The sequence below is a fragment of the Saccoglossus kowalevskii genome, chromosome 13 (assembly GCF_978046115.1).
Source record: "Saccoglossus kowalevskii chromosome 13, keSacKowa6.1, whole genome shotgun sequence".
Classification (NCBI taxonomy): domain Eukaryota; kingdom Metazoa; phylum Hemichordata; class Enteropneusta; family Harrimaniidae; genus Saccoglossus; species Saccoglossus kowalevskii.
In genome coordinates, this window is record NC_140653.1 from 9,799,993 (window position 1) to 9,812,325 (window position 12,333).

At 39.4% G+C, this 12,333-nt stretch overlaps 1 protein-coding gene across 1 annotated transcript; it reads left to right on the plus strand.

The window, feature by feature from the left end:
• Positions 1 to 1,220: 1,220 nt before the first annotated feature.
• On the plus strand, positions 1,221 to 11,726 carry rax (retina and anterior neural fold homeobox). The gene is given in 3 exon segments (NM_001164903.1): positions 1,221 to 1,659; positions 3,833 to 4,098; positions 11,050 to 11,726. Coding segments are annotated over 3 exon segments (1,062 nt in total). The 5' UTR covers positions 1,221 to 1,355; the 3' UTR covers positions 11,542 to 11,726.
• Positions 11,727 to 12,333: the final 607 nt, after the last annotated feature.

Genomic DNA, 12,333 nt, shown 5'->3' on the forward strand with positions numbered 1-12,333 from the left:
TAATGGCCATCTCATTGAAGTCTTTAGATAGCTTGCAACACATAAACCAGGGTTTCCCAATTCACTGGGACCCATGTAGTGTTGACGTTGCAAGGTTTGTTTCTCCTCGTGAGCAAGCTGGGCCAAGTATATGTAACAACATCATTCGCGAACTAGATAGTATAGTTGCCGTGGCTGTGGCATTGGCCAGGATTGGCGAGGATGACTGTCGCCTCTGGCCAACTGCTATTGAAGGTGAGAAAGCAGTGACCGTGTAAACATAAAGACGTGATAATTCAAAGTGGGCAGGGTACCTTTCGTTAAGACAGTCCCCAAATTTGCACTTATACGTGTTAAAGATTATGGTTTCATTTTGTCTCGTGACATTGAACATGTCCCGAATATACCGAATGGGTAAACAATTTTATATACAGTTTTATTTTCAGTATTTTTTACTTTTCTCTTTCGACTTACCTACTACAATCTTTGAGAAAAGTTTGTCGAATTCCCGTTCGTTTCACGTATTGTTTATTATGAGACCCATCAAAGCAAACGGATAATGAGCGGATCAAAGGCTCCTCCCATTCGTTTAGCATTGAAAACAATACGGACACAAACATGGCTTATCAATACAGCCAAACATTCACAGTGCCCTGTCATTCATACTGCTATTGTTTCTTATACTTACAGCCCGTGTGGCTATGCGCATTGCCAAGTCTATTCCCGTTGCGTCAACGTATTAAATGCACAGTCTCGTTAATTGGGCATACGGGCGCGGTGAACACCCTGCCCACAGCATTTCAACGAATGAAATACACACCAGAAAACAGTGCTTAGTATTATAAAAAGAAATAAACACATACGGTGATAGCATTATCTCTGTTCCTGCAAAAACACACATACAAACGGTATTTTACGGTGAATATTTTCATAATCTGAATTATTATTAATTATATTTTGCCGAATAATGAAAGAAAACTGTGCTAGCTGTTAGAGGGTTATAAGAATGTCACCATTTGGGAATATACATATATTACTCAGTACAACGGAGCTCGTTTGCCACATTTCCCAGACTGGTGCAACTGTCTATCATAGGATGTCACTATAAACAAGAGTCCCGCCCAGCTAGTTAATAAAACATGTTTAGTTTTGAGGTATCTGACAATGGGTAGTCTAGCTGACAGGCGATCCACCTATAAGCGCTCAGCTGCAACAAGGTCGACCATATATACAAATCCGCTGTGCAACGAACGAACTGAACGAAACAAGCTTGCAAACCCCCATCGGAATCCAACGGAACGCACAACTCGTCAGTGCCAACGTTACTTTTCTTTTGTGTACAGAGATCCTCAGCCAGCCTGGCACCCCATCCACCCATGAGCACTGCCCCGGCTTCCGTCACATCACCGTTAGCGAATGCAAACGGCGACGGAGCTTGCCTCGCTGCGGGAGACAGGACGTCAAACACGCCGGCATGCCCTCCGACAAGCCACAGCAGTCCGAGCCACTCTATAGACGCTATCCTGGGCCTCGGTTTCCGTAGGAAAGAGATGAACAATATACTACACGAAGGGAGTAACGGCGTAAGCAGTCCCATCGAAGATGTCACGACGTCACCCCTTCCACAGAACACGCTATGTGACGATAAGTACAGTATGTTGGAAGAGGAACACGTCACATGTACGTCATATTTACCTTATTTTTAACTACTTCACCATTCCACTCTTCTCTCCTCAAACTACACACATTTCGCTAGTTGTTTTGGTGATGAAATGTACACGTGTGTAGTGTTTATTATTCAATTGTTTTTTATAACACTTTTAATTGACGCAATCCACGTCCAACAATGTTAGCTAGTCCCAAAATTTTCGTTGGGTTTAGGGGCGATATGTGGCTTCTTTCGAGGTTAGGCATTATCTTATAAAATACGGTTTTAGATAAGTTGTTCTAGACACCATTCGTAAGGTCGCTTGGTGGCATTTCCGAGTTCTTGTCCCAGGGATTACAAATTCGTAAACAAAACTATCTAAAACTGTCTCCTCAAAAAAGATTCCTCCGTTAGAGTTATAACCTAGCTTGATACAAAAACATTGTTTTATTTCTGAAAGAACCTGAACGAAGAAATACCACTGGTATTGTAATGTTGAAAAACAACGACATGGTCTTTGCTGCAGTGTGGTCGATCGGTACGTTTCAGACAACAACTCACCAACACGATACCACGGATTGTACCGGACGAGCCACCCTTACTATTGACCTTCATTTGCACCAGTATTGGGGCTATTTGTAAATTGCGTTTTCCTAAATATTATTAAAATATTTATTAAAATTGGATTTTGACAACCGGTCATGCACCATTTGAATTGGTCGGAAATATCGAGCAGCTGGCCCCGAGTAGGATACACGGTTTTCCGACTCGTCATAATCCTTTGCAGCTAAAAGCAGGCTATGGTATATTTTATGAAATGACGAAGTGAAATATACATCGTATAATAAAATTATTAGTAGATGATACGTGTTGTGATTAGATTAGATACCCGGCTACAATTAAAGTTTGTCAACAACAATTTAACCGGTCCATGTTGCGAGTTCCGTGCCCTCGACGTGGATATTTTGTTGAAAAATAACTTTGGTGATATGATAACATTTATTATCAAATGTGTGTTTCTATTTTCAATTTCCTTAATTAGTCGTAAATAACATAGTGGGGAATACTGAATTAGTTCGGTAGTAATACGCGTCTGTCTTGTATATGGTTCAAAACTCAGGCATGTACACATGGGGGTGGTTGGAAGCTTCGACCTGCTGAAACGCATCTAAATGTTTGTCAGTATTGCGTATACTCCAAGCATACTCACTGTAGGACGGCACGAAAAAAACAACAATAAATTGATACAAACAATCCCCATGCTTGGGTAGTTACGAACGTGAAATACAACAGAATCGACCGATCAGTCAGGCGGCGTCGAAATCTCGTCAGTATCATCCCTCGAATCCCCCGGGTCTCTCCCCCAGTGAGCTGTTACAGCTACCATCGATGTTATCGTTCTAAGTGCAATGTTTTTCTTGCGTATATGCATGACTATCCCTTCTACGCCGATGCACAAAGTTACTAAGATAGGTGGCTACGGAAAGCAGTATACGATGGAGTGCATGTACTCGTTATAAGCGATGCCACGTCAATGCATGGCACGGTAATAGGTAACATGACGTCCCAGATGCATACTTCTCAAGCACTTTTACGATTTTACTTTTGCCTTCTTCTGAGTTGAATATTTTACAGTAAATATATACTAAAACATGTTTAAACTGCATTTTTGGACGGGTTTAATTCTTTTTAGCATCCAAATATATTATTGCAGATGAAGATATCACTGGGTACGATGACAATGAAGTGGGTGTAAGCGATACCATGCCAAGGGTTAACCCAACACGGGTGCAATATTGCCTGAGATTTTTAAAGATGCCAACACAAAACGATGTGAAAAAAGTTTAAAATAATATTGAACTAATTCAGAAGTTTTTACTTTATACCGAGTTATCTGGTTGGTGATTTAGAATGTCATAATCATGACCCCTTTTTGCATAATATATTCTTAAGTGGCACTATGACGCGGTAATACTAGTATGTGCAAGAGCAGTTTTTATTTATTTGCTTTAGTCACCTGCATCTTGAATTGAATTTTAGTTTGAAATTATCCCTTTCCCTTAAAATAGTTCTTGTAGCATGCAGCCCATGTAGTAGTCTTGTAAAATTCCCAAACAGCACAACTGATGTCACTTAACTACCGTATCATACCGAAGGGTGCGATAGGGTCACACATTCACCATCACATGGTATTTAACATTTCAGCGACAGACGAGGGTGAGCGGAGTGAGCATAACGACAAGTTGGGTTACAGTTCCGACGAAGATATGAAGCACTCACACGATGACTCGATGGGCAACGATAATAATAACTCGGACGAGCCAAAAAAGAAACACCGCCGAAATCGGACTACCTTCACCACGTTTCAGCTTCACGAACTGGAGAGAGCTTTCGAGAAGAGTCACTACCCAGACGTGTATAGTCGAGAGGAACTGGCGCTAAAAGTAAACCTGCCGGAAGTACGAGTGCAGGTAAAGGCCATTACTTAATATTACAATGTGTGTCTTGAATATCATTCTTTGCAATTAAATCTACCCATTACCAATTCCATCAACATTAAATGCTCAACCATTCATTTCTGGCCGTTCTTTAAGGTCGGTGGTTGAGGTAAGGTAGTTAAACCCCTGCAAAGTGGATTAGTGAATTTTGTAATCACTAGAAAAAAAGAAAAGAAATACAATTTCAAGCTCGATATAGAAAGGATACGAACTTGAAACTATTTAGTTGGGAGATTACACTGGTGTACGGAAGAGAGGAGTAATATGAACATACATACATTTTCGAAACACATCGTGGTTGGTTATCGTTTTATTTCATACGCAAGGGTACATTTCTGTGGACCATGTGGACGGACCTGGGGACTCCGCTTACCGTGTCGAACAATGTGTATTACAATTCTGGAGTTCACCTCACCGTTTGAAGACCAATTGAGATAATAAAAACAAGTTGCTTCTATTATTTATATACCCATCCATAATTTATAACCTGGGAATGAGGTATACTCGTAAGAACGATTGCCCTATTTCCCTCGACAATCTCCCCGTCTAGTAAGAGTATCGCAGCGTGACTTCGCGGTGGGCGACTCCTATTGCGGCCATAGAAATGTCTCTCTCCCGCTCAGCTTCACGGCGTGGCGAGACAGCGGGAATGTATCGATATACAGCTATAATTTAACAATTGATGATAAGAATATCGCGTTTGTATAGGCAATAATAAAAGCAGTTGTCGATGGTAGTAATTTGGCTCAGTCGGGAGAAACCTGTTCAATGTGTTTATAAATACATCATTCTACGGTGTTTATTGCATTTTTCACGACTTCGTCACGAATGCATTGTCATCTATGAGCAGTGCGTTTGGTTCGCTGTGTGCATGGCCTCTTTGCCTACATAACAGCACACAAATACAATATGTTAAGGAAAATAAAATAATTTGCAGTTTTCTATGCATATTATGGAGGTGCTGTATTTTCTTTTATCGCGGTCATGCCCGTGTTATACACTTGCTTGAAACCGAAGCCCATGGAATGTTTCGATATATGGATGTATGCATACTTACGAGTGCCAATTGGGTGTCGTTTTAATATACCTCGTAGTATTCATTTCAGAGCGCGAATGAAGATACCTCTTCTTATTCCATCACATTTACTACTGCCGGGGTAAGGAAAGAAATATCTTCTCAAGTGTTTTTACATTTAATATTTATAACAAGAGACGAGAATTTCTAAAACTAAAAACACTGGTGTCAGGTAGATTTCATTCCATCCGTTCATTACCACGCTGAAAGCTTCATGTCACATTTCATGATTTCCAGCATTTTCATCTAATTATATTTTAGCTCATACTTTTTTTTTTACTTTTCATCGCTCGTTTCACCAGCTAATCGCGCCAATTTTGTATGCAATTTTCCAAAGTCAGCCGGCTGACACAAAGCAAGTCGCATTCAGCAACTCAGGACATTTGTCAAATCGCATGACAATAACCTTAATCGGCGAACCGTTTGTTTGGATGCTTACATGAGTTTGGGTTTGATATCGACCCCCCTCTCCCAATCCCACATCTGCAAATCGGAAAAAACGTGACAAACTTCATTTGTTGTATTCAAAATCTTTAGTTTTCTCCAACAGATCATTTTTAGTTTCAGAGTCGAATCGAGATTCTAACACTAAGTCATGGATACGCTCTTTAGAGTGGAGAATCTGTGATGACAATAGTATGACTGCCGTTGATATCGAACAATCCCTCATCCCCTATGTCACACTAATATTAAGCATTAAGTGCAAGCCGTCTCTCTCACTTGATGCTACACGGATTGACGTTATTTTATTGCATCATTTTATTTGGCTAAGATTTGTCGGTTAGATCTATAACAAAATCTGTTGAGTCTGTATAACTATTCTATAGTGCTAGTTAACGGGATCTACATTCTCTTCTACTTTCAAAGCTGAATCCAGAATAATAATAAAACAACGTCAATGAATAGCTTTTTTCCATTCTGTGCGTCAAACCGTCAAATCATTGATTTAACAACAAAAAATTAACCGGAATCTATTCATTGTATTCGTATAAAATCCAAATTGACTTTAAATCATAATATAATTTTTTTGCAAAAAGACTACAGTGTAAAAACTCGGCATTCATTGAGGCTATTAATTAGCTCTTTTCTTGATCGATTTCAATGACGAGCGGGAGACGTTGACTGAGAGTGAATTGTGTGACAACTCCCCAACACTGAAAAAAAACTTCGGCTTTTGTCGTACACTTCGTGTCACAAAAGCTCGACAATTTTCAGTCTTTCATGATAATTGTTAGCTAAAACGAAGCCCAAAATATTAGTTTTGAAACGGAGAAAGCTTTTATGCGCGGTGCATAATGTGATTTGGGTAGCAACATAACCAAATTTATGTAGAGGCAACAAGACAAAGTGATAAATTGAATTCTGGGTTCGCGTAAATAGGTATGGACGCCATTTTCCAATTTACACCATTAAGGGGGGTATTACATCTCGTTAGTAGAAGTCGGTGGATAGGAGTGATTTCAAGCGCCTAGAGTAGAGAACGCGCCTCACAAATACATTAAGAACTAAAAATCTTCCGCGTGTGAGGCTAATTGTATCCTGGTGTTAGTGGCACGGCGCTGAAATGCCGAACTTTTGGGCTAGCCCCGGAAACAGAGATGCCCTGCCGACCGGAGTCTCGTAAAGTCAGCTCAGTATATGCCATTTCCCAATAAGCAAATCTGTAATTCAAGACAAACATATACAAACAACGAGTTTAATGAAATCACACGTTTAGTTTGGTCATTAAATAGTTTGCCATTCAGAATGTGACACCGTCGAAAATCGAACACAAGTGAAAGTTTCAGCATCTTACAATTCTCCCTCCCATTAAAATTCCTCGAATACTCCCCTCAGAAACACAACTAACGGAAATTGTAGTATAATCTTATAAGGTAGCTCGATATGTTTTTATAACTCTGTTATGTCGCATTCTGTATTATTTAAAGACAGGGATCTGTAATACAAATCGAAATTCTTACGAATATTGTATTTTGCTTATCGCCAATTGAGTCTCGGCTCGTTCCAATAAGCTGCAATATTTGGCATCACTTTGACATTACATTGTATTAGACCTAATGAGTTTTAATGAAGTCGAAACGGGGGTGATGCGCTACTATTTTCCCCCGGACTTTATTACATTACTTCAATTTTCGCGCAATACAAAATGAATTCAATGCTTTTAAATGTGATTTTCATGCCAAATGCATATACATGTCCTATTGTAATTGATTACTGATGAGGTGACGGGCGAATGGTAGCATATAATATTATTGGGCCTTTAATACGGCAGCGAAGAGTGACACAGCCGCCCTAATGGGAAGCCCCAACCCCAAAACAATTACTACGCGTAGTACGAAGCGCAAATAATTCAAATAAATTTAAATAACTGATACTTTTATTTTTAAAAAGTTAAAAATTTTCCAATATGTGTTAGGAATAAATGTTAATTAAACCTAAAACTTATTTTTGTAAAGAACGAAAACCCACTTCTGTGGAGATATCGTAAGTATATGTATTCATATACCGACTAACAGAATATAGTCGATTATTTTTATCAATTTTCAATATCGTTAGCAGCTTTACAGGGATTATATAAATATATGTGCCGTCAAAAGTTCAATCACGACGAATACAGAATGAAGTTAAAACAAACACCTAGAGAAGATTCCCTTTTTGTGTTATTTTCGGTGCCGACGTTAACAGTATCACAGCTCTGAGCGGAGAACTGGGAATCCAATTTCGAACTATCCCTTCAGGGTGATCAAAACATTAGATTATATTTACATTATCGAGTTTCGATTAGTGATGTTTAAACAATGATTAGGAAAGTGGTCCGTTGTCGGGCTGATAGTGATAATAGCTCTACCTGTATGTATTACTGCTATATTTTCAACTCTCACCATTGCTTAGCTGGAGGCTATCCTGCCATACCCACGCACACAATCGCTCTACGTATACACTTAGGAATTAACGCTGGTTACTTGCGAGTTACTTTTTAATATCTAAACATAATATTTATACAGATGATCATATTTACCCGTTAGCTTCACCAGCAGGGTACCGTTGCCGCGTTAGTCCGATTACTGTTATTAGTGTGGGCAGTTCTTATATCACACCGCTCCTCACACAGATCCCTCTCCCACAAGATTTAAACCGCGCACTATTTTCACTAAATTGCTGATTAATTTTCAAGACTGAGCGGCGACTTGAGAACACATAGAATAGTTCACCACTTAGAAATCGTTTTTGATTTTTTAAAAATTGATTATAGTCCTCTTGAAATTTGGTTGGCTTGTGCTTAGTTTTTAATTCCCGCACCTTCGCAGATGTTTGTCTTAATGTTGCTGTAATACCATGGCAAATCGGGATTGTGTGTTACGATATCTTGATTCTCTAAAAAGCGAAATTATGTGTGTCGATTTCAGTCAGATGGCATCGATTTCATGTAAACGTTGTCGAAGTCTGGGTAGACAAAAAGGTTGCATCTGCCGATGGCTGCACTATGAAGGCTAGGATAATTAGTAACGGCGCAGAAAACTATCATAAACAGACAAGGCGACCCCAAACATTAAATATAGAGTCTGAATACTGGCCTGTATTAAATGGAGCCAGAGTTGGAGACAGGCGATCTAAACATCGCGACCACCTGACACGTGTAGCCAAATGAATAGACAACGTATCATATCAATGTCGTCATACTGAGTTGACAAAATCTCAAAAAATGCGCGATTTTAATTTATATTTATATATATATATATATATATATAAATATTATACGTAAAACGATAATTTTATTTAAAATGGTGATAATCTCTGAGTTCGATGCAAAGTATGCTGTAAGGACAGTGATTATTTGTTGTACATAGAGTTGGAAGTTTTGTCAGCACCATTCTATTAATTAGGGTGGTGGAGGAACAGTTCGGTATGAATAGAACAAGAACGACGCTATGTGTACTGTTTTTGTCCACAGAATTCTATTGAAGATGGAAAAATCAAGCTTTCTATTGCAACGCATCGGCATAATTTTCTTTTTAGTATTAAATAAAGCCGACTCTTGAAGCGCCTTTTAACAACCACACAGTAAGTACTAGCGGAAGGCAACACTGAATACGTGGGAATGACGGAGGCCAGCAAACGTCTCGTCAATTCTAATCACCGGGCAGACGCATTAAATCCCTGCTGTTCTTTGCATAAATTACCCGTCTTGTGTGTTAAAATGACGCTAACAAACCCCGACACATAGAAGATACTATTTTGTTAAGTTCAACAGTAGTAAATCTCGACTCAATATCAGTATGATCAATGCGTAGAGGTCGTGGGTGGAAAAAAAAGATTTTTCTCAACTTAAATGGGCACTAATGTGTTGTTGACGAACACTCTGTAATCAATTTACCGGGTGTCGGGTGATAGGCGCGGTTTGGGGGTTCTTTGAGCACGTCAAATTACATTTCACTCCAGGCCTGTGTGTTTTTCTATTTACCGGAATTCAGTAAAAATATGATTTGAAAATATGTTGGATATTTCATCTCCTTGAGTGACGTCACCCTGCATCAATCGCCGACGCATGTAGGCGTCGGGTTGGATCTCTTTTACACAAATTGGAACAAATTAGGGGGCAGGTGAAGTCGACTTCAAGTCTAGTAGTCTCCCACCTTATCTTGATGCCGATCAGAATAAAGTAAAAAAAATACGCGCCATAAGGAAGGGGTATCCTTTTATAATTAATTGTATTTTAAATCAATTTTTAAAAACCTTCTTTCATTGCTATTCACTGGGTAATCAATCTAAAACGGAAGTGGGTCTGGGTCTCATGACGCTTGACTGTCGAGTCGTTCGCCATCCCTAGTGACAATGGAGCAGAGTGTGAAGAATTAGTGTATGAATGTTACCACTGTTTACCGTCTCAAATGTGTTATGTGCGTTTCGTAAAAGAATGACGCACGTCGAATATTATAAGCAGGCCCAGTGACATTTCACGTGTCTTCTTTCTCATCCTGCTACCATGAAATAGACACAAGCTCTGTAACAAATGTGCCCTACTTGTCGTATTTCTAACGTAAACAAATTGTGTCGGGTATTTTATTCTAACGCAATGTTTCATCGTCATTTTAACCGTTTTATTGATGAAGAATTATCGCTATCTAAACAAAACTTTAGACAGATAAACAATCTCGCTTGTAATCAGGTCAACAAACCATATACACCACCCGGTAATATAACGAGAAACAGTAATTTTTCATCAAGGGCCTCAATTTAAATACAAAATGCACTGATTGAAAACGTAATTAACCGGTGCCGGGTATTGAGGATATCCACCTGGTGGCGGTGCTTACGATTCAAGGAGCTTCTCATGTACACGTGTATAAATGCCACAAAAACAAACATGGCAATCAAACACACGATGGCGACTTTTCAAGTTCATCGCACACTGATTTTGGGATCTGCCGTTCGTTTTATGGTTTTTCAGTTAATTGTCCGCAGCTTCGGTTTTACCCTGTAATGTTTTATTCAGACGAAAAGGATTTACCTTTTTTGTGACGCAATGAGAACAGCCAACTTACTGTGGATTACGACGGTTGACAATGTATAATGCTCCAAAGTCGGGACAGTATTCAGCATCTTCTCCAGCACAACACGCCCATCACCTTTATCTGTAATCGTGCATTCATTTCTCCGCTTCCTGTCACTATTATAACTAAGTCATTTTAGTTGCAAGCTTTAAATATTTGATATTATAAATGTTTTGCATTTAAGCGGAGCAAAGATACACATAACATACTGTATTAATTTTTAATATTTTTGATTATTGTTGTTGCGTATGGTTGAATGGCTATGCTGACTGTCTTTCATTTCTTGTCCCTCCACAGGTATGGTTTCAAAACAGACGAGCGAAGTGGCGACGTCAAGAGAAGATGGAGGCACAGCAGATGAAGTTGCAGGAGTATCCGATGACAGCACTGCAGAGAAACCACGCCCCTGCGAACTACAGCAACGCTTTGCCCATGGATCCATGGCTTACTCCACCTATTGCTAATACCACCGCAGTTCACGCGTTGCCCGGTTACCTGCCTCAACTAGGTCCGGGAATCTCTACTTATCCTCTCATGCCACCGACGTCAACCGCCCTCAATTCGAACTTTAACACAACGCTAGGGTCAATCAACTTGAATCCAAAACTAAGTTCCATCAGCCCCACTACCGTCACTGCTATACCGCCGACCTCGCCGACTTCGGATCATAAACTAGACGACAATGATCCGCGTAGTTCTAGCATCGTATCTCTGCGGATGAAAGCAAAAGAACATATAGAGAATCTCGGAAAAACGCCTTGGCAAAGCGGAAATGATGTAGCTCACTGATGCATGCTGGGTGAACAGGTGGTTTTGATGCGCTATTGACGATAGGGTGGCAACGATCACTGTTTGAACAACGTAGATGTGTACAAATGGCAAACTCTCGTGTATTTTGGCATTTAGTTAGTTTTACTCATACATATGGCAAAGGATTACGTAAGAAAATTGAACCCTCCGCACTGTATATTTTAGAAAAGGTTATTTTTTATATATATATATAAGTACATGCATAATGGCTAAGCAGTTTGAGCTATGTAAGAAAGTAAAGTCATACAACATAGTCAATAAGAAATACTGGCCCGAAATGACTAATGGGTGATGCAAGGATTTATATGTTAACACAAATGGCTTCTTAACACATGACACTATTTAATGCATATGTCGAATAATGTAATTTAATGATGTCTATGCAGTCTATTGTAACGAGAATTTGAAAACAGATAGAACCCATCCATCTTCCAAGCTGTCTTTGGATGAATACCCATCAATACCATCCCTTCGTGAGTGCCAGGTCCCAGCTGATCAAAATAGTCATTGTAAAGAACAGTAGATCGGAAATGAACAATACTACAATTACGTCGATTTGTTTAACGTATGAAAACCGAGAGGTCTATAGTTCAATGAAGAGAATTTTGCAATATTGTTAATTGACCGAAATGCAAATTTAATGATTATTAATTTGCCATAAGGCACAACATTAGTTGTAATGGATTATGGGTTTATCGTTTTCATACGACGACTTGTCGATGAACAACATGCACCCGCGTCAATAATAACAGAAAACAGCGACGTAATTAG